The sequence below is a fragment of the Apostichopus japonicus genome, chromosome 7, assembly GCF_037975245.1.
Source record: "Apostichopus japonicus isolate 1M-3 chromosome 7, ASM3797524v1, whole genome shotgun sequence".
Classification (NCBI taxonomy): Eukaryota; Metazoa; Echinodermata; class Holothuroidea; order Aspidochirotida; family Stichopodidae; genus Apostichopus; species Apostichopus japonicus.
In genome coordinates this window covers 15,674,601-15,699,048 of record NC_092567.1, presented here as the reverse complement: position 1 = coordinate 15,699,048, position 24,448 = coordinate 15,674,601, and the positions used below count along the sequence as shown (strand labels likewise).

Sequence of the window (24,448 nt, the reverse complement as noted above, 5' to 3'; positions counted from 1 at the left end):
AAGTTTTACAGTTACAGTGGGCATCACATTTAATAAGATCACAGCACCCAGATGCATTCTGATACTTGCTTTGACCTCCTAAGTTACCCATGCAGAGAAACTTGGTCAAACCTTATATGCGAAATGTACTGATAGATGTTTGCATACAAGTTCTTTAGCATGAATTACAAAGAACTTTCTATGATTTATCAGGGAAAGATAGGCGTTCATCACGCAAAATTCATCATGCTTCGTTGGAATATCACAATATCACAATTTGTGTAGAAAGAGATCAAAGTTTCCACTTACCAGCGAAGCCTCCTGCTAATCGTATATGCTTACTTTGATAGGTAACTAAGGATATCGACTGCAAAACTATCTTGAACACAGCAGGTAGATATTACATCCGTAATTAGTACAAGATATTGTACCAAACATTGAAAGTACTGCAAATCAACTGACCTCATGGTTTTTTTTTCAACTAACGGTACTAAAGAGGTTGACAGAGACTTTCCCACATGAACAGAACTGCTCCAAAATATACTTAGACAAACTCTTAGAGGACGAGACTTTTGTAATGCTTAATATTTTTGAAGTTAATTTGTGATGACAATTTTACATCACAGAGATGGTTTTTGTGATATAGATAGATAAGAAAAAAATGCAACCATACATATAATTTTTTTTCATAGCAGAGTCCTCAGTTTGACTCAGCAATTTGGTGTACCACACTAGATAAATCAATTCCTTCTTTTAAAAAAGTGAGAAATCCGAGGTGTAATTGTCAAGTCATTTACACACCTTACACAATTAAATGCATTTTGAAGATTATAGTTATTATGATTAGTAACATAGAAAATGAACAATACAGTTACACACTTCAAGTTGACGGTAGTCTACTTGTCACAATTCCAGCAACAGCCTAGACTACATTCCAGGTGGCAGGTAACACCTTCAAGAGGATTTATCAATAATCTAAGGGTTGTGTTGAAGATAATTTACACAAAGCAGTGGAACCATTAGAACTTATACCTCAATCACAAGAAAGTAAGCTTACAGGTTTCTGTGCAACAAGTGATCATGCAGTAAATTCATGGCAAATTTAACAAAGAACCACTAAGAAGGAGGAGTTTGCCAAAAGAAAAAAGAGCAATGATTATTGCTCTGTAAAAATTGCTACATTACTAAGTACTCATTTCGATGAAGAAGATGAAAAGAATGAGCAAGGAAAAATGTAGAAAAAAAGAAGGACATAGATCCCATCTTAAAAGAGAAATATTTTAAAGATATAATAATGATGGCAAACACTGAAAATGCGTCCAGGTCCAAGCATCTGACACCCATCTATTAGATAAGTTAACTTTATCATAATATCTGCTAAAAATAATAAAAGTCAATATTTGTCGAGGCCTGTTCACTATCCTAGGATGGCTTTTCTGACTTAAATATAAACTGCTCAGTGGCGTCCCCTTCAAGTGGCGACAGGCCACGTGCCATAACTGCCGTACCTTATGTACGCCACTGGACGCATCGATTTTTGAAGAAAACAAACAATAATAAAATAATCATTTCATGGCTCAAACACATATTTACCCCCAAACACTAACGTCGTTGGAACTTTATAATTTTAATTCTTCTTAATCTTGGCTTCTTATAAATGCCTTGATGATATAAAGGAAATATTACAAATCACATGTGAAGTTAATGCGAGTACCTTTATTAAGTAATAAGTGTATACTTACTTTTCATAATTCCCATTCGGCTGTTTCACATTATATGAACTTTGTAAAACATTTACTTCATATTCGACATGCTAATGTAACCATTTCAATTACCGAAATAAACCAGTTTACAATTAGAAATTCATGAGTGTTTTAGTTTAATTATTAGGCTGATGAGGTAGTCGTTCTGTATACTTTGTTAATTTGTATTTTAAATGTTGATAAATCTGTATTAGCATCCAAGGTCATACGTTGTTGAGAAGTAACAATACACCCAGATTTACAAAGCCATGCATTCCGTTAATGTATTTGCTCTGACTTAATAATCGTCTTGTTTATTATTTTCAACCACTGGGTGTATAAATATTTTCAGCAGAGAGAGGGTGTAGATACAACGCCTTCGCACCATTCAACCTCATGGGATCAACATTCAGGAAGGACATGTCCCCCCCCCCCTCCATCACTCCTCTTCTCATAGCTCTCTATCACTCTTTTTTCTCCACACCTCTCTGTCTTTGTCCTTCTCCAGTTTATTCCCTACCCCTTCCCTTAATCCTCTCTTTGTCCCTCCACTGTTTATCTCCTACCTCTCCTCTTCCCCTGTTGGTTTCTTTCTTTCTTCTCTCCATCCCTTGTCTACTAATCCCTTACATCTATCTCTTTGTGTTCACCATGCTCATTGATCTGTTTGTATTCGGTGCGTGTTTTTTTTTTCCTTCTGTTACTGTTACTTGTCATTTTGCCTTTGAAGAAGATCCTGCTAGGATCGAAACGTCAGGCCAACTTACTTTCACACAAATATCTTTAACCGCAGGAATTTAATCGAAACTAGTCATTGACAACAAACTGTATTAATTGAATGCCTTCTAAATCATAAATATTTTAATAACCTTCTAATTACTTGCGAGAACGAGTTACACTCTAAAAAACGGGGTTTCCAATGTGATAAAACATGACACGGTTGTCATTAAAGTACTACAGTTTTGTCTTACGAATTTCCAGGAGTGCTGTCATTCGTGCTGCTTCAGATTTATAACAAAGTTATATAGTTAAACATTACTATACGCCAGGTGCTGCACTGGCCGACTTCTGGGGAAGAAGGTTACGCATTGGGTGTAGTAATCTATTTGATTTTGTTTCATGTTACAGCAATGGAAGGAGTTTATCGTTTAACCGAATTGTGTGACTGCATAATCATCGGTAGGCTATATTTAAATATATAATTCACTTGATCTAAGCTATGTTAAAATACCTGAAATAAATAACTTAATGCATTTTGATCCGACAAAGAAATTACCATTTGTTAACTTAAATTTAAAAAAAAAAAACATTGCGCTAATCCGTTTGCAACGTGCATTATTTTTTCAATATCATTCGTAACTACTATGAGACTTAATTACCACATCATTTTGCAAAGTATACTTTGGAAGTTCTACTTACCTTTTAATTGAAGTTCGTGTTTGGCATGACTTTGTAAGTGCAAGAGAAGATTCTTTCATTTGATTGACACTCTGTATTCCAACCATTAAAGACCAAAACGAGTCGTGACACGGTCCTTCTTAAATTCAATCCATAGGCCGTGTTCGTACCGACGTCCTAAAACTAGTGGCAGTAGTTTCTTTCCCAGTTATGTTGGCAACCCTCTTTTTTACTGGAAAAACCAGACAAACTTTTGTGTTTCCCTGTACAACGCATTCAGTTTCAGCTCCTGTAAACTCGATCGTCACGGGACATCTTAAATCTACTCTTGTAGGGAAGCTGTAAGGAAACAAAATATAATATATGATTGAAACACCGTGGTCTGTTAGATGAAGATATGCAACATGTAAATAGGTAGTTAAATCTCCAAACTTCGAACATGTAGACAAAATAAACCCAGTATGTTGTATACAGTGAAGAACCTAAAGTCTGCCATTGAAAAAGAAATGAAAGTTCTGCTAATATGTTGAGTGTAAGAGTTATAGAGTTTCTGTGGAACTGGACAGTCATTGTTTCATTGTCAACGAATTAAAAAAAAATAATGGAATACACCTGGTAACAAAGTACACACAAGCAAAAAGGTTAATTGGTTGTTTGATTTTCTTGTTTTTTTACTTAAAGAACCGTATGATTTAATGCAGCATTTAGGTTTTCGCGATGTTTTGTGTTTCTAATATATCATCACTAATTAATCAACCAACCCCACTTTGTCATTTGTAAAAAATGTTGGTCTTTTAGATTTGCTACTAAAATAGTGGCTAAAATGATATGAAAGACATTTCAAAGGATTTATTAATATAAGCTATTTTGTAGACGTATTTGACAATTTAATTTAAGATATGTGTGCTTACTTGCAACCTTATTTTGATTGCCTTATATTCGGTAGGTTTGCTACAGTTCTTAATGCAGCAACATTTCCGAAAAGATACTTTCGATTCTGTCGGGGAAAATGTGTTAAATATCAATTAACAAATTTGATCAACGAAATATATCCCTTGTCCCCCATCTGTCTGTTTTTTTTTTAAGATGTAAGTTGCATATCTTGCAATGTTGTTATTGTTTTAAAAAGGTACTAGATAACGCAAAACTTGTAACCTTATCGGATTTATTTGATCGGAGTCGGGTGAGAAACAAACGCAATGTTTATTTCTTAATTTTCTCAAAGAACGAGAATACTAATGGCAACGTACTCACCAATCACATATCAATCTTTAAGATTCACACAATATTGCAGAAAGACGTAGTTTGCATTTAAAGCGCAAGTAAATTTAGTTATTTTGTTCAGTTAAGAAATTCATCGAACTGTTCTTCAAATTATGTAAGCCAAGCATTCTGGGATCAAGATGGCATCACTTCAGTTTGATGGACTTAAGGCTTTAGGAATACATACACCGATATGGGCAGGTAAGGTTTATCATAAGTAATCATATTATGTATGATAAAGTTCATGTAGTCTATCCATCTTTCAATTGGAAAGTAAGTACTTTATTGCGTACTCATAGATATATATTAGTTGACTATGAAAGAGCCTATAAATAGTATTGCTAAACTTGTACTTTGAGAGATACTTGGAAACTAACGTCAGCCAAGTACTTTTGCTTTTAAAACAATCGTATGTTAAGATTAATGTTCCATACCGAATAATAGGACCACTCGTGGCAAAATATTGTCTGAATCGAAACAAGGATATAATTTAAGTTCGTTTTTTTTTTTTTTAACAAAAGAGGTTGTTGAGAAAGAACACCCCGTTTATCACTTACTCTCTGACTTGTCACTTTTCAATGCGGTTAACCGTTCAAGCTAAATGTCAAAGTAATATGATTAATTCTATTGTATCTTATTATTCACTAATCTGTAATACCTTTCATGCAGCTCCTGCAGCAAGTGTTACACCAACAGAATACATTTAATATTTTTTGGTCTCGTCTGAAACTTACCCGGTAGACTTTTGTTTGAGCAAATTTATTATTTAATGCTGGCATTAGTTCTGACATTTATGTCCGCGAAATAAGCTGTATATACTTATAAATGAGCTCTTCTACCTTTTTTTTTCATTGTCACAAGCAAGCCCTTACTGTAATACCACGAAAATAACTTGACTGATTTTGAAATGTTAATGTTGAAGGACTGAATCTGCGCTTCCTGCTTCAAAATTTTCATTCAATTCTTAAAAGTATGCAGTTTTCGAGATAGTACATTTCAACCTTAAAGAGTCTATATCAAAAGTGAAGCAGTGTGATGTAATTGTTATCATAGGAATTAATTTTTTTTGCCTTTTCTTTTACTTTTATTTTGTACTCTATTGCTTTACTTTAAACTGGGTACGGATCCCCTTTTCGCCATCTTTTGAACATAGGAACAACAACACCAACGAAAGCTATGCGTCATTAACATATATGATTTATGATAAATTATTCAATTGAAACTCGTCGCCTCGCCATCTGTCGCCTTGACCACGAGATGAGAAGTGAACCACAATAAGTGACCTCCAACTTCCTCCTACCCTCATTTGCCAGAAGGAAATGGTTGAATAAAACAACTTCTCTGACTCTAGATCTTAGTAATACATATATCTTTAAAGAGGTTATGAAGTGGTGGGTTTTCATGTCTTGGAATGGTTTATCTACATTACTACAACACCACCCATGCACAACTTTCCGCAAAAACGGCTTCAGACGCCAGAAATTCGCTGTCAAAGTATTCCCCCAGAGACCTCTCGAAGAATTGTTAAACGATCCCGATGGCCGAGACGTGTCGCTGCCGATCGAAGTCCCCGAGCAGAACGGTTGGACTATCCTGAACCGAAATTGGTCGGTTAGCATAAACAAAACCACCGTTATTAAGACCACAATATGATTTAAATGATCTCGAATGTCGATGATCCTGCTACTTAACTTCGTAGCGAAGCTTCTATAATGTTGTTACAGTGCAAGGAAAATGTGACATTCTGTACAGTGCAAGTGCAACCCTATAGTACTAGTAGTGGTAACATGAGGTCTAGACCTAATTAATAGACGTCGTATAACAGGCTAGCCCGTGTAATTGTATCTTTCAACTGTCACGTAAAATCATAACACGCCAGTTTTACCACAAAAGAAAAATTGCAGATCTAGTATTGATTGTTCAAACCAACTGGATTTAAGTTTTGTGTAAAATATTAGGTGACCAATAAAAAAAAATCGTCATTTGCTGCATCAAGGAGGCCTAGGCTATGGTCATAACAAGTAATTTGACAATAGTATAGGACCACCAGCTTTCGTAACGTTGTGTAGGTGTAGTGATTTGAACGAATCGTGTCCACATTCTTCAATTTCTGTCATCTTTGGAAAAGCGTGCAGGTGAAGTCCGTCTTTACTTGTGGTGGAGCAACCTGTAGACACACATCGGCTCAGCATATTTAACAGTTACGAGATAAATTTAAGTAAAAAAATAACTCCAAACACCAAATCTCAATTACTACAGAGCACTGCAACAGTGTAATGCTGTGTGTACCCAGACGTTTAAGAATGTAAACATAGCGTCCCGGAAGTGAGCTGAGTTCCTCGACTGACGTCACGCCGCATTACCGTATATACCAAAAAAATTAGAAAGTTTTTATTACCCTCGAATTTTTGATCGTTTATTACTCGAGGATGCAAGCTTCGTTTGCCACAAATTGGGTATCATTGGAAGCAACCAGTGTACAGAATACAATGATAAAGAAAAATCTGTCCATTTCATAACCTCTTTAAGTAAAGGCATGCAAACCATTACACATGTAGAAAACACCACTTGACATATCAAGTATACCATTTAAATATAATTAGACCACAATCAAAACACACAACGAATGGAAAATGTTACATTGTGACTTGATAATAAGCACTTACCAACATGCTAGTATATCGTAGGTATACTATACACCTATGCATGTTCAGCCAGAATGTACGTAAAGTGCCCATCGGTAGCCGAATGGTACAAACTTTAGTATGATTGCAAAAAAAAGGTGTCACAGGACAAGTAGTGTGTTTGACTGGTTCCTGCAAGAGTACTTAGTGGCAGGGTTCGTTGCTGTGTCGGACTGTTTTTGAAAGGGGACCCGTTCTGATGCAAGAGTCGCTTACATTTTTCGCTCGTCGAAAGGTAAAGGCTGGTGGTTCAGATAAGATGTCTGATAGAGGGTGCTCTGTGATATACGTTCAGTATTCAGGTGGACACTGTGTAATATTCTCGGTTAAATTAGGGGTGTAGGTGCATCAATACAAGTGTTGATCTAGGTTTAAGCCAAACGTTCCCTGTCCCGCTAGTGAATGGCGTAACGATATTGATAAACGATTCTATGTTATTACGTCTTCTGATAGTCATTGTCCTCAATGAGGTAACTTTATATTCAAAGTCAAATCGATTAGTATAAGTCAGTGTCTTAGCATTTCTAGTTTAATAATACCCAGGATGATTTGATTCTCGTGAGAGGTATGAAAAGGTCCCTTTCCTATCTAAAGCTTCTTGAAAAGAGCTTGGAGTCTTAGATTCGTAACAACAAAAGAGCTATGTAACTGTTATAATGTATATACATCAGTAAACCGCCAGGAAACTTTCAGTTATCATGAATTTAATTTTTTATCAGAGCGACGTCTGTGTTAAGAGAATATGCCAATCATTTGAGATAACATAACAGTAACCTAGTTCCTTCACTCAGTGGGAACCAAAGTGTTTAAATGACGTAAGGCGTTGTGCTGCACACGCAAATTTGCTGCGTCAAATCCAATCAATCATATCATATTCGAATCAGATTCGGAAGAAATGGATGTTTGCTAAAAGGAAGGACATTTACATTGATACCATGATTCCATGTCAAGACAAAATATAATAGGAAACTTGCCTCCCCAGGCTAATTTTATTTACGGTATTGATTCATAAAGTGAAAAGAAAATAACCCATCATGTCGTCATATGCAACTTGTGATACGTGTACACTGTAGGCCTACTCGCCTCTCCCTATCTTTCTTTTGTCCACAGGACAACTATATAGACCCAAACGATCAGTTTGATATAGTTAACAGAATATTGCAAATACTGCATGCCAAAAGACGAATTCAATTTGATGATTTCAAATTTAGTCATGTGAATTCAATAAACCTTCACGTCGAGAATATGTAGGACACATCATGATTGATCGTGTCGAAATTATTATATTACGTTAAGGAATCCAGCTGTAATAGACCTTTGCAGATTTAAGGCCGTCGGCATGTTTTAAACGAACAGCCTAAAGCTATGGTACTAAGGAGCGCAAATTGATACGGAATATCGCTATAAATTTCAGGACATATGATGTATGCATACAAGGTCATTTTCGATAGCAAATTGCATAGGTACTACACTAAATTTCTAAGCAGTTAATTCATTTCTAACATTAAGTTCACGAAAAAGCTTTTTATTCGATTATAATCCAAGTAATATGCAATGAACAATTAATTGATAGCAAGGCCGGAATCTTTATACTTTTATAAACTAAATCAGAATAAGTTTTTATATCATTTCTACTAATATGAAGAATCGATGATTTTTACATTATGTTCCCGATTGCTATAATTTGAAGACAAAAAAAAACATATAACTTCCATGATTTACAAATAAAAAAAAATGTAGGAGACAAACACAGATTCCGACCTTGGTTGATCATTGCAACAATCTGGCAGTTAATTGTCTATGTCAAATATAATTCAAACGTAATGAGGATATGATCTGTAACGTTAGCTACTATATCCTTTGTACGTTCCCATTATAACAGGAGAGTGTTTTGTTTCTCATATTTTCATTCCATTCAAAGATTTGTTATTGAGCTCTGTGTTTCATTTTCATTAGATTTCGGAAAATATATTTTCGTATAAGCTTTGAAATAATTACTAGGATCTGAAGGTAAAGAAGTAACCCAAACTCTTAGCAAATCATTCTCATTTTTACATAACATATCAAATGTTGTGAGTTTATCTACATCGACATCTTCTTCCAAATCAGGAGGCTTCGGTAGCTCCAACGGTTTACCACCACCATCTAATATCAACCAACACTTGCTCGATAACAAGTCATTTACTTCACCTAGAGAATACTTGCTGTTTGGAGGTAATTGTTTATGAATTTCTTTAGCAAAATCTGCTTTAAAATTAAGTTCCTTTAAATCAACAATAAAAAGGGTTTCATCGTAGTTCTCCTTAGAGCACATCGAGTTTGCCTGTTTAACAATCGGCGTTTCTTCAGTTAAAATATCCCCTAAAAAAATTATACGCTTCGTGTTCTTCCATTCGACATCAGAATTGAAGAAAGATGCAGCGGACATCTCTTTCCGTTCTCCTTTAGGAGTTACAATTTGTAACTGTGTCTTCAAGAACCGGTCGATCAAGGGTTCGATTTCTTTAAGCTGCAAAAAAGGTGAGATTAATAACAAACGTACTCAATGTGAAAGACAGATCGACATAACAGAACATCGTAGTCACCACCGTCGATTATGAAACAATTTTAACAGTTTGCAGTATTTATTAGTAGTTTTCTAACATTTTTTTCCTCTCACGAATGTAAATTATTTGCGATATCTGTATTGTGGAGATATTTTCCTCTGTTCTAGCATTTGCTTCAATCATAGTATTGTACATTGATACATGCAAACGACGAGTAACAACTGCTACTATCGCTCATTTTGTATCATCCATAGTGTAACTAATAAGCTACTTGCACAGTGATGAAAATCTTGGAGCTTACATGCAAATTAGAAAAACTTAAATGTAATTGCTGTAATTAAAACATGAATGAAAAGCTTTGCTTTCAGCAAACTTACATCTTCATCTTCCTTTCCATCTTCATCTTCATTCTTCGTCTTTCTATTGCAACTGCGACCTGTTTGAAATTCGATAAATTAAATAGGAACTCACAACATATCACACAGTCTTCGTTGATATCAATAAATGGACAAGAATAAAACTATATATATATATATATATATATATATATATATGTGATAAAGAATTCAGGTAATCTTTGGCCACATATTAGTCAAAAGTATCAAAAATCGAAATGGTGTACTTTTTATCACAAAAACTGTCAATCTTACGTAATTTAATATCTTAACATTTTGAACGCATTAAGCCTCCTTTCAAGCACATCAATTGCAGGCTAAGGATTGTTACCATTTGGTTAATATCTCGATCACTTTTAAAGGTCTTATTCTTAGGATCTTGTTGGATCGGCTTTTTCTCGTTACTCGTGTATCACTCATTGCTGCCATTCTTCAAGCGTCTCATTGTGACGTTTGTCATTGATCACTTGATCACTTGATTTTTTGGTTTTTCAAAAGGTGTATTAGAACAATATGTTAAAGCTACCATATCTTTTGATGAAAGGTTGACTACATAAATTGCAAGTTAGCAGGTAACAACATGCTTTGAAATTCAATGACCAATCGGGCAAACCTGAGGCTATACACAATTCTTAAATCTGTGGATATCTACTGCAATGTAAACGTTACAATAGGTCTCTTATACTTGGATTTATCAATCATTATCCACGAAATGTATGTATACTTGAAAACTGTGCAAATGAACTTGAACCAACGACAGCATTACCAAAATTATTATTACCAAAGTTATTTCTTGTTGGGAGGAATTATGCTTTCATGAATTTCATGACTTGATGCCTTCGCATTTTGTAATTACCTCCTGTAAAACATTTATCTTCAACGTATTAGTGCTACATGCCCTAACCTTTGTATGACAAAATATGTGCACAATGTAAGAAAGTGAACTGTTATAATTATCGACCAACTTTGCATGTAGACCTACCAGAGGGGATCGGGAAGATATTATACAACATGTGAATAAATGTAAACTGCAACATGGGCCTTTATGTAGATACATCTCCTGTTGCACTTAATATTTTTTGGCTTATCTATTTTCTGTGCAATGTGAGCATTGCGATTTTTCTTTCTCTTTTTCTGATAGAATGGTAAAACTGTTAAATAGAAAGTAACTTACCGCAATACAGTGCAATAAGTACAGTCGTAGTAAGAATTATCACGATTGCAATGACGCACGTCACAATGAGAATCGGATCATTTCCATCATCAGGTATTTGTAAATCATCACATGACACTATTAATATGAAATGAAAAAAACATACGCATAGGTTCATAAGTAAATATAATGTAAATGACAGTGACAGAAAGACAAACATATAAACAAATCTAAATGAAAATTTGAAACAAGAAAGATATTATTTTAATGATGATTTTTTAGCTGTCCCGTAACTTGGACCAATTACACATCTAATTAATGAAACTGCAAAACACCTGAAATCTTAACACAACTTAATTCAGAATGCGTTATGACACTTTCTTGCTTATTACATCTAATTAAACTCTGTGCTCATGTATGTACGTTACGAACGCAATACGGTGCTTTGAGCTGATTTTTCATGCACAAATTATGTTCAATCTAAAAGTAAACTTTCATATCAGGTTCATCATTATGTAGGGCAGCATTAACTATAGGTTAGACACGAGATTATAGTTCGAAAAAGTATCCCAGTTATTTTTGTCGAAATTGACTAAACGCGTATATGTGTTGGTAATCAAATAAATTCCGTTTGGAATGTCTCTTTGACATAGTTTGACACTTCCTGTTTTTGACTTCACTGAAAGTAAGAATATCAGGTTTGACCATAACATTACATGACATAAAATAAATGGGTCTGAGTAATGGTTATACATAATAACCTAAATTCTAACAATACAACAAAAACCACTCACCAAACGTTACATTTACTCTAGCATCCCTTACTGTTTTATCATGTCCTCTTATGGAACTGGAGCATAGCAAAACTGTCAATCCACATTTCAAGCTTTGAATGTGCAAACTGACACTGACATTCCACGAATTATCCGACAGTCGTTCTTCGTGTATTCGACCTTGAATTATACTTCCATTATTGTAAGTCCAGATTGGTGATATTTTCTCTGTGGTTGGACTGGTGATAGTGCACGTGAGAAATATTAGATCTTCAGTGGCTTGTATTAGACAATCTTCACATGAGGTACACTGGTCTATCATTGGACACGGCTCTTCTAATGGAATAAAACAAAATCGAATAAGGAAGATTAAACAAGCATCTTGTGATATACAAGATTCATTATCCTACCCGCTCGCTGAATTTCAGAAAGTAGAGTATTTACAAAGCCAGAGGAACAACTACATTGATTCATGTCAGTAAAAGAATCGCCACTAATAATTTCAAACAAGAGGTAATGGGAAAACAGTCACTTTCGAATGATTATTCGATAAATGATTGTAAGCGGGTATGTAATATGTTCGATGTTTGATTCTAACAGTTTTCTAGATCTTATCTTATCAAATTGATCTGACTTTCATATTTACTTGTATAACATGATCATTACCTATAAGATTTATATACACGGTGTCATGTTCCTTCTCGTCATCTTCCATGAAGTGCAAGATGGTGTAAGGACCTGTCTGATTACGACCAACGCTCTTGATGATAAGTGAACCATCGTCGCTGATATCGTAGTGTTGCACTGGCCAAACGTGTTGGACACCAGATACCAATTGCGCGATGGGTAATGAGCTCGTACTATTTCCTACGAACCAGTATAGCTCTGTAAGTGTAGACGTGGTGAGTGAACAGTTGACTACGTGGATGCTCCCTTCTTCAATAAACAGTTCTTCTGGACATCTAAGTGACGACGCTTTGTTAAAAAGACCATTTATAGAAATTTTAATGTCATTCTTAATAAGCATCATTATTATATTTAAAAACCAGTATCATATAAAGATTTATACTCTAAAGTGAGTAAGATGATCTTTTACTGTCGTATAGTAACATCCTTTATTTTAAGATAAACTAATGTGTCATATAGTTACGGTTAAGATAAAGCAAATAATTCAATACTTACCTGAATAGCTAGTCGGTAAAGCAGTTGCAATGAAAAATGCAACTCCCAAAAGATAATTTGACGTCATGATGAACTATCGGGCTTCATATATCGCAATATGGATTAACTTGTTTCATTTTTCTGAGGAAAGAAACGCTGTTTTCTTAAGAATTCCTTATAAAATTTAAATTTAAAATCGTACAAGATGTTCGATGCTGTTCTATATAACCATGGTTAAGAAACCAATGGCTTGAATTAACTTACAGCTACATTGACATCGAGGTTAAACTATTGTCACCGGTTGACCTAAATTTAGCTCATCAGCACCTACAAGACGATAATGAATCTAATATAGGATCTTCTGATGGCTAGAACTGATGACATAGCAAAATATGTTGAAGGATGTCTCCAGGGTAGCATGTTGTATGCTAAATATGTTAGATGTGTGAAATTTATTGTTATTTTGTGAATTCATTTGGCAACAGCAAATTGAACGTTGTCACTTACAGGGCAATAAAGTTTAAAACGTCTTTATTTTTTCTTAATAATATTTCAATCATTTATCAGTAGATAGAAGACGTTTAGAAATCAAAACCCAGCTGTTTAAATTCAACCATCGATGGCTTCTCGAGTTTGTGCCAATACTTAAAATGAGGTTTCAACTAAAATACTTATTTGGAATAATTTTCTCAAAGATGCACAAGTTTTACATTGTCTTCCACAAGAATATCACTTTTAATCTTAATGTACTGGTTTCGTTCTGCAGGTTACATAGGTCTATGTAACCACAAATTCAGTGTGTACTTGAATTCACGAGGCCTACTGATCAACCGTAAACAGTGTTAATTTTGTACACTTTGTGTGTCTATACTTCATTATGCTGTTCATTATTTTTCAAAAAGAATGATTTCTTTAAAGTATAAGTTATACGCTTAATAACCTTAACAGAAACAATATTTTTCAATATAGCTTAACTTCGTTTAGATCAATTACTCCCTGAAGCAGTAAATAAAGTTTAAACGTACCGAAATATCGTATGGATGTTTCTTCCAATGTACAACGTTGAGCTCACTGTACTTGTTTCAGTTTAAACAAAGATACGTACTCTACAATTAACGGTAGACGTGATATACATGCATATAACCTAACACAAACAAACCCGGTACGAAGGTCAATGGGTAAACTGTGATATATTGGTGTTCACAACACCGTGGCGTATCATACTTTACTGAGGAATGACGGCTTGTACAATTTACAAGGCACAAATACGTTGACGTCTGCCAATGCACCGAATGTACAGCTATATGGGAAAGAATTTACAACAATAGCATACTGTAATAAACTATGTGTTGCACTTTAACACTGCTCAATATACTGCATGAGCGATCGGTGCACAAAACCTAGCGGACCCACGGGGGGAAATGAATTGTTTTGAAGCTCAATTTGTCTACCCCCGATATACCGCAATCACTAAATGAGATCAAATTAAACAAATACTGCATCACTTACATATGGGGATAATACACATCAATGACATGGCATGTATAGGTATAATTGTACTTCGTTATCTTCATCGGAAGTTGGTTTGGTAAACCTGCCAAACACCCCTTGCCCTTACCTACAAACACCCCTCACCTTCTGCTACACTTACTATCAATTTAATATTTTAGTTTTCCAGACTGCCAATTTTATAGCCGATTTGATGATTTCAAGCGGCCTTAAACATATTTAGGGGCGTTGGTCATTACTGGGCTGGCCGTATGATTGCTGTTTCTAGTGGGCCCGACGGATCAACATAGAATGGCCAATTTGTATATCTAGATGAATAAGCAATGGGCACTTAAGGTTTACTGATTCCACGTTAAGTATAAATAATGGCTGCTCCAACTGCCGGTTTCGGGGAATTGCTGGTTAATTTTTCGGTACTTTTCACGGTTATCAATGGCGACACCGACCTAGTAACGCCGCTGCCATCATTTTGATTTTGCTTCTAATAATTCAGTTTTAAATTATATTTACTCTCTTTAGAATAATTCTGCCTACGTCAGTGTGTATTTACTTAAGTAGGACACGTCGATGACTTTATCTACTCTGCACCCAAATTGTCCCACTGACTCTTGAACATTTACATATTCTTTTTACTCACTACATAAGTTACTCCCCACATTCCATTCTAACTACAATCCAGCCCTCATTCAACATGGCATGTTATTTGCTATTCAGAAAACTCATTTGTTAGTTGCATGTATCCCAATTTGCTATGTTAATTGTATTTTGCTAGCTTGACCAATATATTTCCCTGCGCCTACCCTATAACCCCTGATTAACAGCGTATTGACTCCAATCAAGGTACATCGATACATTTCATGATGTGAACCTGAGAGTGACATAATCCTCTTAAAATGTGGTATCCAATGTAATTATTAACTTTAGGTCAAATACCACACTACTGTGGTACCCCAGATTACTTGCATAAAATATCAATGTATCCCAAAAGATAATTCATCGAACATTAATATATCTGCGCGAGTACATGGTTGTGTAATGCTTCATCGGTCATTCCGAATTGTGACGATACGGTTTCCTTACTATAAAACTAATATATCATCGATTTCCTTTTACTCCTCTTTAGGGGAGGAGACGGGAGGATTGGTTGGTTTGAACACGAGGAAGTTTCATAAAAATGTTGACAATTATTAGTTTAGAGTAATAGCATCATTTTGATGAATTAAAATCAATATTTAGACGTTTTTTTCAGATTATTGACAAGTTTAATTGTACCAAACACATCTGAATAATACAAAATGGAGATTAAGTACAAAATATGTACAGGAACCCCCACCTTATCAGGAAGAAACATTGTTCTGTGTGTCTATTGTTATACATGAAACTACCTTCAACTACAAACTTTTAGAGATATCTAAGAACAATGTAGTCCTACAATCTAGATTGGCAGATTGGGCACTTTAGATTTTGCATGAGATGCTATAAAAGCTAATGAGCTAATGTAACTGAAGATAGAAGCACTTTTTGAGAATTAGAGTGTTTGAATCGAAACAAGGAAATATAATAATCCCTACTTTGGTTGACAAGAGCAATTGTTGAGAGGACAATGTTAGTCCACGTACATTGACTGATAACTATTTTTACTAAATTGTTAGTTAATGAAAAGTGCAAACGATACGTTATATAATCCTACAGGAACTTGATGTATAATATAATCTGAAGCCCTTTTTTATTTTTGTCTACTTCTGTGGCATTACAACTTTATAGAGATGCAAACTGCACAGTCAGTTACAGCGATATCATGTGACTTATGTGGACTGTGTATTTGACTATTTATTTCTCAGCCTTAAATTACAAAACAGTCACTTTATTTATAAGACTTAAATAAGGCTGTCATTACAAAAGAAACAACAAGTTGATAGTAGAGGTTACGTATCAAATCCATGCAATATATAAGGATTTATCATACCAATTATGACTGCTCTGACTATTAATCAGTCATCATATTGCCTGGATGAAAACCTTCCCTTCCCCATCCCCCTCTCTCGTCTCTCAAATAATCAAATAAAACTGAACAAAAAGGAAATATACAAATCATGTACAAAACAGTTCGTATATTAAAGAAACTACAAAGAAGATACAATTGCCAGCTTATCTTGCCGAACACATGAGACTTAAATTGATCACTTTGTGTACTGCTGATATTTCATGTTGTCCGGTTACCCTTTGCGTTTTGCACAAAGGCGTCAATTGTACTATGTACTTTGATAGTACTGAACATAAGAAAGTTGCATATCTATTCAAGTCTGTCTTCTTTTCATAGCAAAACATCACTATTTGCATCATTGGGTCATTGAACTCTCAGATCATTGGGTCATTGACACCTCAGCAGTCACTCTGGAAGTTCTTCAAGGTCATGTCATGTGACAAAATTCTACCAAATTTGAATAATATCGTGCGAGTGGTTATAAACATAGGAAACATAAGTACAATTATGCATTTCAAAGTGATCATGTGTATTATAGTGCAGTACGTTAATCCCCACAACACAGTACCGTTGTTTTAGTCAGCATAACCATGAAAGATATTATTTTCCGCAGGACATTGCTTAGTAGGTTACAATTCTAAACCGTTTGCCCCAAATCAATTCTTTTTGACCAATAAATAGCGTTGTGTGTCAGAGAACAACATAAAATTTCGTGTGTCCGAGGATATTCTCACAAACGACAACATTTTGTTTTATTTTCAAACACTTAGTCCAACAAGAACTCTTAATGAAAGTTAATGTATTTAGCGTTGCAGGATAGATCAATGTTTCAATTGCAAAACAATGGGTGTCCCAAAGTAATACAATCGCTATAATTGCAGGCGAGAGTCGATTACAATAGAATACACACATTGAACCAAGCATTTAAGGGTCGCCGGATGGCCGAATAGCAAATTGCGCGGATGCTTCCATATTTTAAATGGCTTCATAAACCACACTGGTACCGTACTGCGTATAACATTAGGTACATGCCACCCGGTATAGGCATTGTCAATGGCTTAGACAAATACTTGACAATCGCATAACGATGTCTTCTCTGTTCCAAGCCTGTGAAAGAGTTGTACTTCCGAACAACAACAGTTCACAAACCTCTGACGGGTTCACATCGAGGTAAAAACTTGGTCAACAAATAAGCAACTACAATGGTTCCAGGGCTTCGCCTGTAGCCAAATTTGAGCTTGTGATCTTCGACCAATTAAAACTTGCATACATAAAGCAGCACGCCCAAAAATGAAACAATCGTTCGAGTGATACTTGTTTACGCTCGGGTATCACATAACATTCACTTTCTTCATTGTAGTTGCCTGTGAAATGATAAGCACAGTCTTTGTGAGTATTTCCTTTCGCGTGATTGGCACGGATAGTTAGTAGATATTTTAATAAATGTGTTTCTAAGCATTTATTGGTGTAATGGCAGCTTTCAGGTACTCCACTGTGTATAACATCTTGGGCTTACTTTTCCTATTTGAAAGAGGTATGGATTTAACTATTTATTTTCAAATTACATATCCTGAACAACAACTTATTGCGTTTAATTACAATCAGATGTTATTTTTGCACTTCCAGCCTTTCTACAAGATTTGATTATATGTCCATCGACTGCAGAGTTTACAGGAGATGAGATTGAATGCCACGTAAAGCTTAACACACTAGTATGTCTAGTTTGTCCAGTAAAGAAGACAACTGCACACATTACTTGGGAAGAAAATACGAAGAATATTTTCAGGACCTCGGTACCAAAACTGCCAATAGACGGAATTTCAATGGGAAGTTGCAACGATACGTTATGGTCTCTAAATGTTGAAATGCAGGGTAATCAACATAGTGAAAGGAATTTCTCCTGTTCTTACAAACATAACGCCAGAGGAAAATTTTTCATTAAAGTTAAAGGTAAGTATGATATTCAATACTATATTACACAAAAATACCAAATTGTGACGCTAATGCATCATGCTCAGTGGCGTTGATCAAACGGTGAAAGCCGGTAGCAAAAATATGACTGTGGTCGATCAATAATTGCTAGTGGATGTATAAACAAAATAATAAATCCAATAGTTTTAATAGTTTGTTTGTAATTATCTTTAGCGTTTATTGTTAAATGAGTATTTCAAACCATGTGTAGAATTAAAAATATCTAACACTTGCTTCTGAACTTACATACATTGTGCCGCCGTCAAAACTTGACTGTGTAAAGTTTCTTTAGCGTTTACAAATAAATAATTTATCTCATTCATGAAATTTTTGCAATAATGAAACATATCCCAAGAAGTTATAACTTAAACTATAACTATAAAAAACGGGGCTGTTGAACGTCATTGTAGGATATCAAGGTATCGACCTTTTCTGTTGAAATTAGTGGGTTGAACCACAATTTATGAGACAAAGTAAACGATGTTTTTAAGAAGATAAATATTCCAATTTCGAAACAAGATTTAACATTTCGAAAAGTATGGGGAAACAGCTTTATTTTCGTGGTGCAAACTCAGCCATCACAATACATGGCACACTGTAATGACAACGAATACCTATGAGTTTTTGTTCTTAACAGCTGTGATACCAATTGGCACCACACCGAATAGCATCAACAATACGAAGGATCAAGTCACCTCATCAAGTAGGAATATTTATCATTTTTCCATGATATAATTTTGTTAAAGCTTGAAATGGTATGGTTCCAGCATATTTAAAGCCTCATTGTGTTTTCCCTTTTAAACACTGTATATAACGTATATATGTATAACTCTATTGACATATAGAGCTTACGATACTACTAGTATTAGAGCAATGGAGAACTGATAACAAATATAAAGAGAGCAACATAATCTGAGAATAATGTCTGTAATTATCTATAGCTTGCTTGTTCGACTGACGCATTTTTGGATATTTGCGTAACTGTGATGTTTAATGCTTTCAAGGCTTTATCAGGGTTAAAGCTCTGTCATTCATTTGATTTTGAAGGTCTAAAGAATATTATTTTGGTTCTACTGTGCAGTAAATATTCACACAGTAACGACGAGGTACTTTCTTTTTTTTTGCCAAAAAGTTGGCTCCTTAGCAAAATCGAGTGCATGATAAATTCAAGCAAACATATGCCCGTTGTGAACCAACAGGATAGGCAATTTTTTCAACTCAATGTGTTATATAACAACAATGTAGCCTACCTAATGAACAATTTTCGCTGGACTCTATAGGACAGAGCAACAACGTATGACTCTCTGCAAAATGTGGGGGAAAATATATTTTCAGGTTTGCATGATGACTAACTACTGAACAGTAAAATAAATGACAATAGTACTAAAAACGTTAGTGGAGTTAGAGACCGGGTTGCTCCATGTTATGAATGGAATGCACAATGGGACTTTAACTAGTAAAATATACATTTGAAATTTAAAATTGAAATTTCTGTTCTCTATCATGATATTTAGAAAATACGATAATTAAAAAATACTTATGTAATATTCATAACCGCAGTACCACTATAGGATATTCACATTTGAGTTAACTTGACATAAAATGTCAAGCAGACGAGTGGACTTTGACGTATGGTATAGTTGGTTGTTAATCAATTTAACTCATACGTGTTCTCTTGTATGCTATCATGAACTTGGTAATTTGTAAGGCCCCAAGGTTAAGAGAATGATAAGGAAAGTTTTACTTTGAGAACGTTTATTTCCGATGACATTATGTTAATCGATGTGATAAAATCTAATACTAAAACGATATATATGTTTTTGATATTTATCTCGATCCATGGATCTTTCTTGAAAGCGCATTTTTTAATATACTTAGTTAATGCTGGGTAGTATATATTTGTTACCACACCACTTTCTTACAGATATGACGTTAAACTTCCAGAATGCTTTTTATGACTTTAGTACAGAATGAACACTGTATAGTGTAGGGGAAACACCTTGTTTGTTTATTATGTGTACGAACTTTATACTTTTCTTGAGAAGTTTATAATAACCGTACCGCCGTATCGAACAAAAGGGAGTTCGTTTTCGGAACTCCACTTACTTGACACTGCCATATAACTTTATTATGTAACTCCTGTCGTTGACTTTCAAATAACGTAAGATTCCTGGTACTCATAAATATCGATTGTGGCAATATGATACTTCCATCAAAATGGGACACAATGGTCCTTAAAATGACAAACCAGTTTGTTTAATGCACATTCTTTCGCAAACATCAATGGTATGTCTTCTTTACCCTACCTGTTAAAATTCGGCCATAGATTTACTTGGTATGTTACCATTAACATTTTTAGTAAGGGCAACACTTACTTGTTTTTATTTACGACTTTGTACATTTTGCTCTTGAAATGTACAACAGCTGATTATATCCACTTCGTTCGTTTCATCGAAGGTGAGCCCGACCTTACATGACATGTAAACAACATCAAGAATTGTTTTAGGCTGATAGGAATGAAATGACATACTGGCGTGTTGCAGGAACTACTGCTGTAACATATCGAACTAGTATAAGTTTACAAAAATTAACGTAGCTACGAACGTGACGGACCAAACTGCTGGTCAGTGTCTGTGTAGTACGTGAACTTCCGTCTTGCTTGGTTGGAATAGGAATTCGATTTTTTCCAGCACTCTTGTCAATAAAATACTATAACAAGTTCATGTACACTGTACTGTTTAAGAAAAAAGTAAATTTACTGTAAATTCCTGTCGAATTTACCAGAAGGTAGGTTTTTAATATTACAGTTAAGCTTCTGTTATTTTAACAAACGTTTTATGTGAAGCAAGTTGTTTACATATGTAAGTCTCTTATACTGACATGTAAAATTCTGCGATTTTAACAGGAATTTTACATATGTCATGTACTTTAAACAATGAGTTTGTTTTTGCAACTTAATGCATGTAAATGAAATTTGGAGAATCTTTTACGGAAATTAACCTGAAGTATGAAACACAGTACCAATGTACAATGGTATACAACAAACTCCATCGTGCAGGAACATTACCGTATGATAAAAAAGAAAGACTTTTTCGCTGCCTCAGTGTTTAATTTCAGCAACATCCCCCCACCCCACCGTGAGGCTCATCGAGGACCCTTGTCAAGCAGACGTGTATAACATTGTAAAACTCCCTGGTGAAATAATCCCGGTGACCTCAAATTGACACTATTGGGGTTTAAACTCTAGTAGCCAAAACGCAACCGGGCCGCCAGGTGTGAAAATATATCACTTGCTAACTTGTAACTACTTCCTGGTTGAATTCAGTGACGTAATCGACATGTTTAATTTGCGGGCTTTATCATTAGTGTCAAAAAATGTCACATCAGGCCAGAAAGAATGTATGCGTTTGTCAAAGAAAAATTAACAGAATGGAATCTAACATTACTGAATTACTGAATTTGCAGGTAAAGTTTGTTTTGATGGTTGTAATGTAGAAAGGCCTGGCCAATTTTCTTCGAAATATTCAAAAATGTATCACTGTCTTAACAGAAAGTGGGCTGACACTAGTAACTGGGCGGGGCCTAACGTTAGGGTATGTCTAACATTAGCAATGCAAAAGCTTCATGATGCACGCCGTCGAGAAAGGCTGTGCATTACTTCACATTAGTAAACTGTTCTGCTCGAAGGCTGATGTGGTGCTGCAGCATGTCATGACCATGGCCATGCGGTTTTCATGACTTTTACCGAATTACTGCCCTTAAAATGGAGCGAACCGCCTCTATAAAAGTTATTTTTATGTGTTTATGCAAATTTTTACGACAGACATTTAACCTAGACTATCACTATCGCGACCTTTGTCAATTTGTGTTTACGCATAGCCTGACATTAGTTTGGGCCTGCTAATGCTATCGGCTACGCTTAAACCAGCGTTAGGCACAAGTTAAGCTAGGCCAATTTGGACTATAAGGACTATAACATAAATCTTGTTTATGTAGGCTCTGTCCTTGGTGTAATTCCTTTTAGAATGTAACCTAGGCTATCTATAGGCGAACTTACATTGATATGCTTAGGTTTGCAATGAATGGCAACGAGCTATCCTACTTGATCTACAAGTTCTGTTGCATTTGTTTGCAAAAAGGTTGGAAAGGTTTTAGGAAACGGTGTTATGCTTAGCAACTTTGTTTTCTGATTGTTGAAGGTTGGTACCACTATCCCGAAATACTTTGAGGAATTTGAGAACCTTCATTTCTTTGTCTTAATAGTGGGTTATCGGGATGCTGCCCATCAAACTTTCGTTGTGGCGGATCGGCATGGATTTTAGCAGCAGACATTATAAAGGCTCTTGATGTTTGCTTTAAGTTATTCTTTGTCTTATTCCTTAACTATCCGTGTATATGTGTAGTTACTTGGGTGTTTGTTCAAAATGTACTTTACGGACTGGATAGTTAAGTTGTTTTTATGTAAAGATTATTTCCTATGATTATAATTGAGTTTCACTATACAAAGTGCCATGAAAATAGGGTTTTCACTAACTTTTTCATATTTTAACATTCAACCTCAGTCACACCGAAATATCCATTTACTGAAATCGAAAAAAAACTTTTCCTTTTATTGTTGTGCTGGAGATTTCCAATGCCTATCGTCGGTATAAACAACTGTAAACTTTAGTATTTTGATTAGTTATTAGTTCATTACTATTCATTATCACGTATGTCATGTGATGTGGTCAAGAGACCCAGATCAAAGCTTCTGGAAGGACCTTTGCAGGCATTCCCGCCAGTCACGTCCTGAGAGTTGTAAAGTCGAATCAGACGTTAATTGTGTTTCTGATTACTGTCAATTAGCCTGAGATGTCTTTCTAATCAAGTGCACAAGTTAAAAGGCTTAAACTTCATAGAATGTAATTTTTGTCTAGAGAGAAGCGTTTTCTGAGTGCTGCGAATCGTGGGTTACATCCTGACATGATTTTGAGAACATATATGTTTGGCCCAAAAAAAGACAATGTTACTAAATTTGTCATTCACTAAATTCAAAAGTTCTATCGCATGGCTAATGAGTAAAGCTTTCTGAGAAACAGATCACACCGCACAATGAAACAAATAGCACCGTAAGTATCATGTTTATTGTAACGAGTCAATATGGCGATTGCCATCGTGATGATTGCCCTTTTATCATAGTTTCTACTGTATTGAAGTTAAAGCTTGCACAATGTTTTTTAGTAGAAATTACCTTTTGGGAGGGAAAGCCGAGCTCGAATTATTCTGTTTATGGCAGTATTGTACTGAACCTGTTTATGTCTAGGAGTAGGCTACAGCGCTGCTGCTGCTGGATTTAATGATCGCATACCCTAGTCAAAATACAAATCCATTCATTGTTAATCAGTAATGTCTAAGCGGGACAGAGGTTAAAGCCTCATCGGGATATTGAGTTTTGAAGTGATGTATATCTCCTATATGATCTACCAGTGATTGGTTGTTCCGGTTTTCGACACTGTTATATCATCAGTATACGTGATGTATATATGTACACAAATTATATTTGGTTAAAAGGAAGGACACTAGACTCAAAAGAGGATTTTTGGAAGAGCTAGTATGATTTTTCAAAGAGCATAATGTTTCTTAAAGGCAGTGCATATATATCAGTAGTTTCTCAATCCAGTTGTCATGTAGGTAGTAACATTCGGCTCTGATGGGACACAATAGGTGGGATAGTCATGTTTGTCTGGCGCTCGGCGCCAAGGTCAACGCACTGAAGTTAGGATTGCCGCTCAGCGCCAATATTACAGCAACGAAATTACGATTGGCGCTCGGCCCAAAGGTCAGGGCGCCGGGATGGGTTGGCGCTCGGAGCAAGGTCAATGGGCCGAGTTTATAACTGTGAACTTGGCGC

At 35.3% G+C, this 24,448-nt stretch overlaps 1 protein-coding gene and 1 long non-coding RNA gene across 2 annotated transcripts; one reads left to right on the top strand and one right to left on the bottom strand.

The window, feature by feature from the left end:
• Nucleotides 1-6,782: 6,782 nt before the first annotated feature.
• On the bottom strand, nucleotides 6,783-14,267 carry LOC139969453 (uncharacterized). The gene is made up of 7 exons (XM_071974452.1): nucleotides 14,120-14,267; nucleotides 13,116-13,235; nucleotides 12,600-12,908; nucleotides 11,955-12,269; nucleotides 11,182-11,298; nucleotides 9,990-10,048; nucleotides 6,783-9,575 (listed from the first exon to the last, which is right to left on the bottom strand). Exons 2-7 carry the CDS (start codon nucleotides 13,180-13,182, stop codon nucleotides 8,982-8,984), a joined length of 1,461 nt encoding a protein of 486 aa, XP_071830553.1. The 5' UTR covers nucleotides 13,183-13,235; nucleotides 14,120-14,267; the 3' UTR covers nucleotides 6,783-8,981.
• A 3,580-nt stretch (nucleotides 14,268-17,847) lies between these two features.
• On the top strand, nucleotides 17,848-19,265 carry LOC139969464 (uncharacterized). The gene is made up of 3 exons (XR_011793725.1): nucleotides 17,848-18,121; nucleotides 18,214-18,537; nucleotides 19,196-19,265. It is a non-coding gene; the product is annotated as an uncharacterized lncRNA (long non-coding RNA).
• Nucleotides 19,266-24,448: the final 5,183 nt, after the last annotated feature.

Coding starts and splice junctions, on each gene's coding strand:
- LOC139969453 (XM_071974452.1), bottom strand. CDS start 13,182: ATGACGTCAAATTATCTTTTGGGAGTTGCATTTTTCATTGCAACTGCT. Junction 12,270..12,599: donor CGTGTATATAAATCTTATAG/GTAATGATCATG, acceptor TTATTCCATTAG/AAGAGCCGTGTCCAATGATA. Junction 9,576..9,989: donor ATGGAAAGGAAGATGAAGAT/GTAAGTTTGCTG, acceptor CCTTTTTTGCAG/CTTAAAGAAATCGAACCCTT.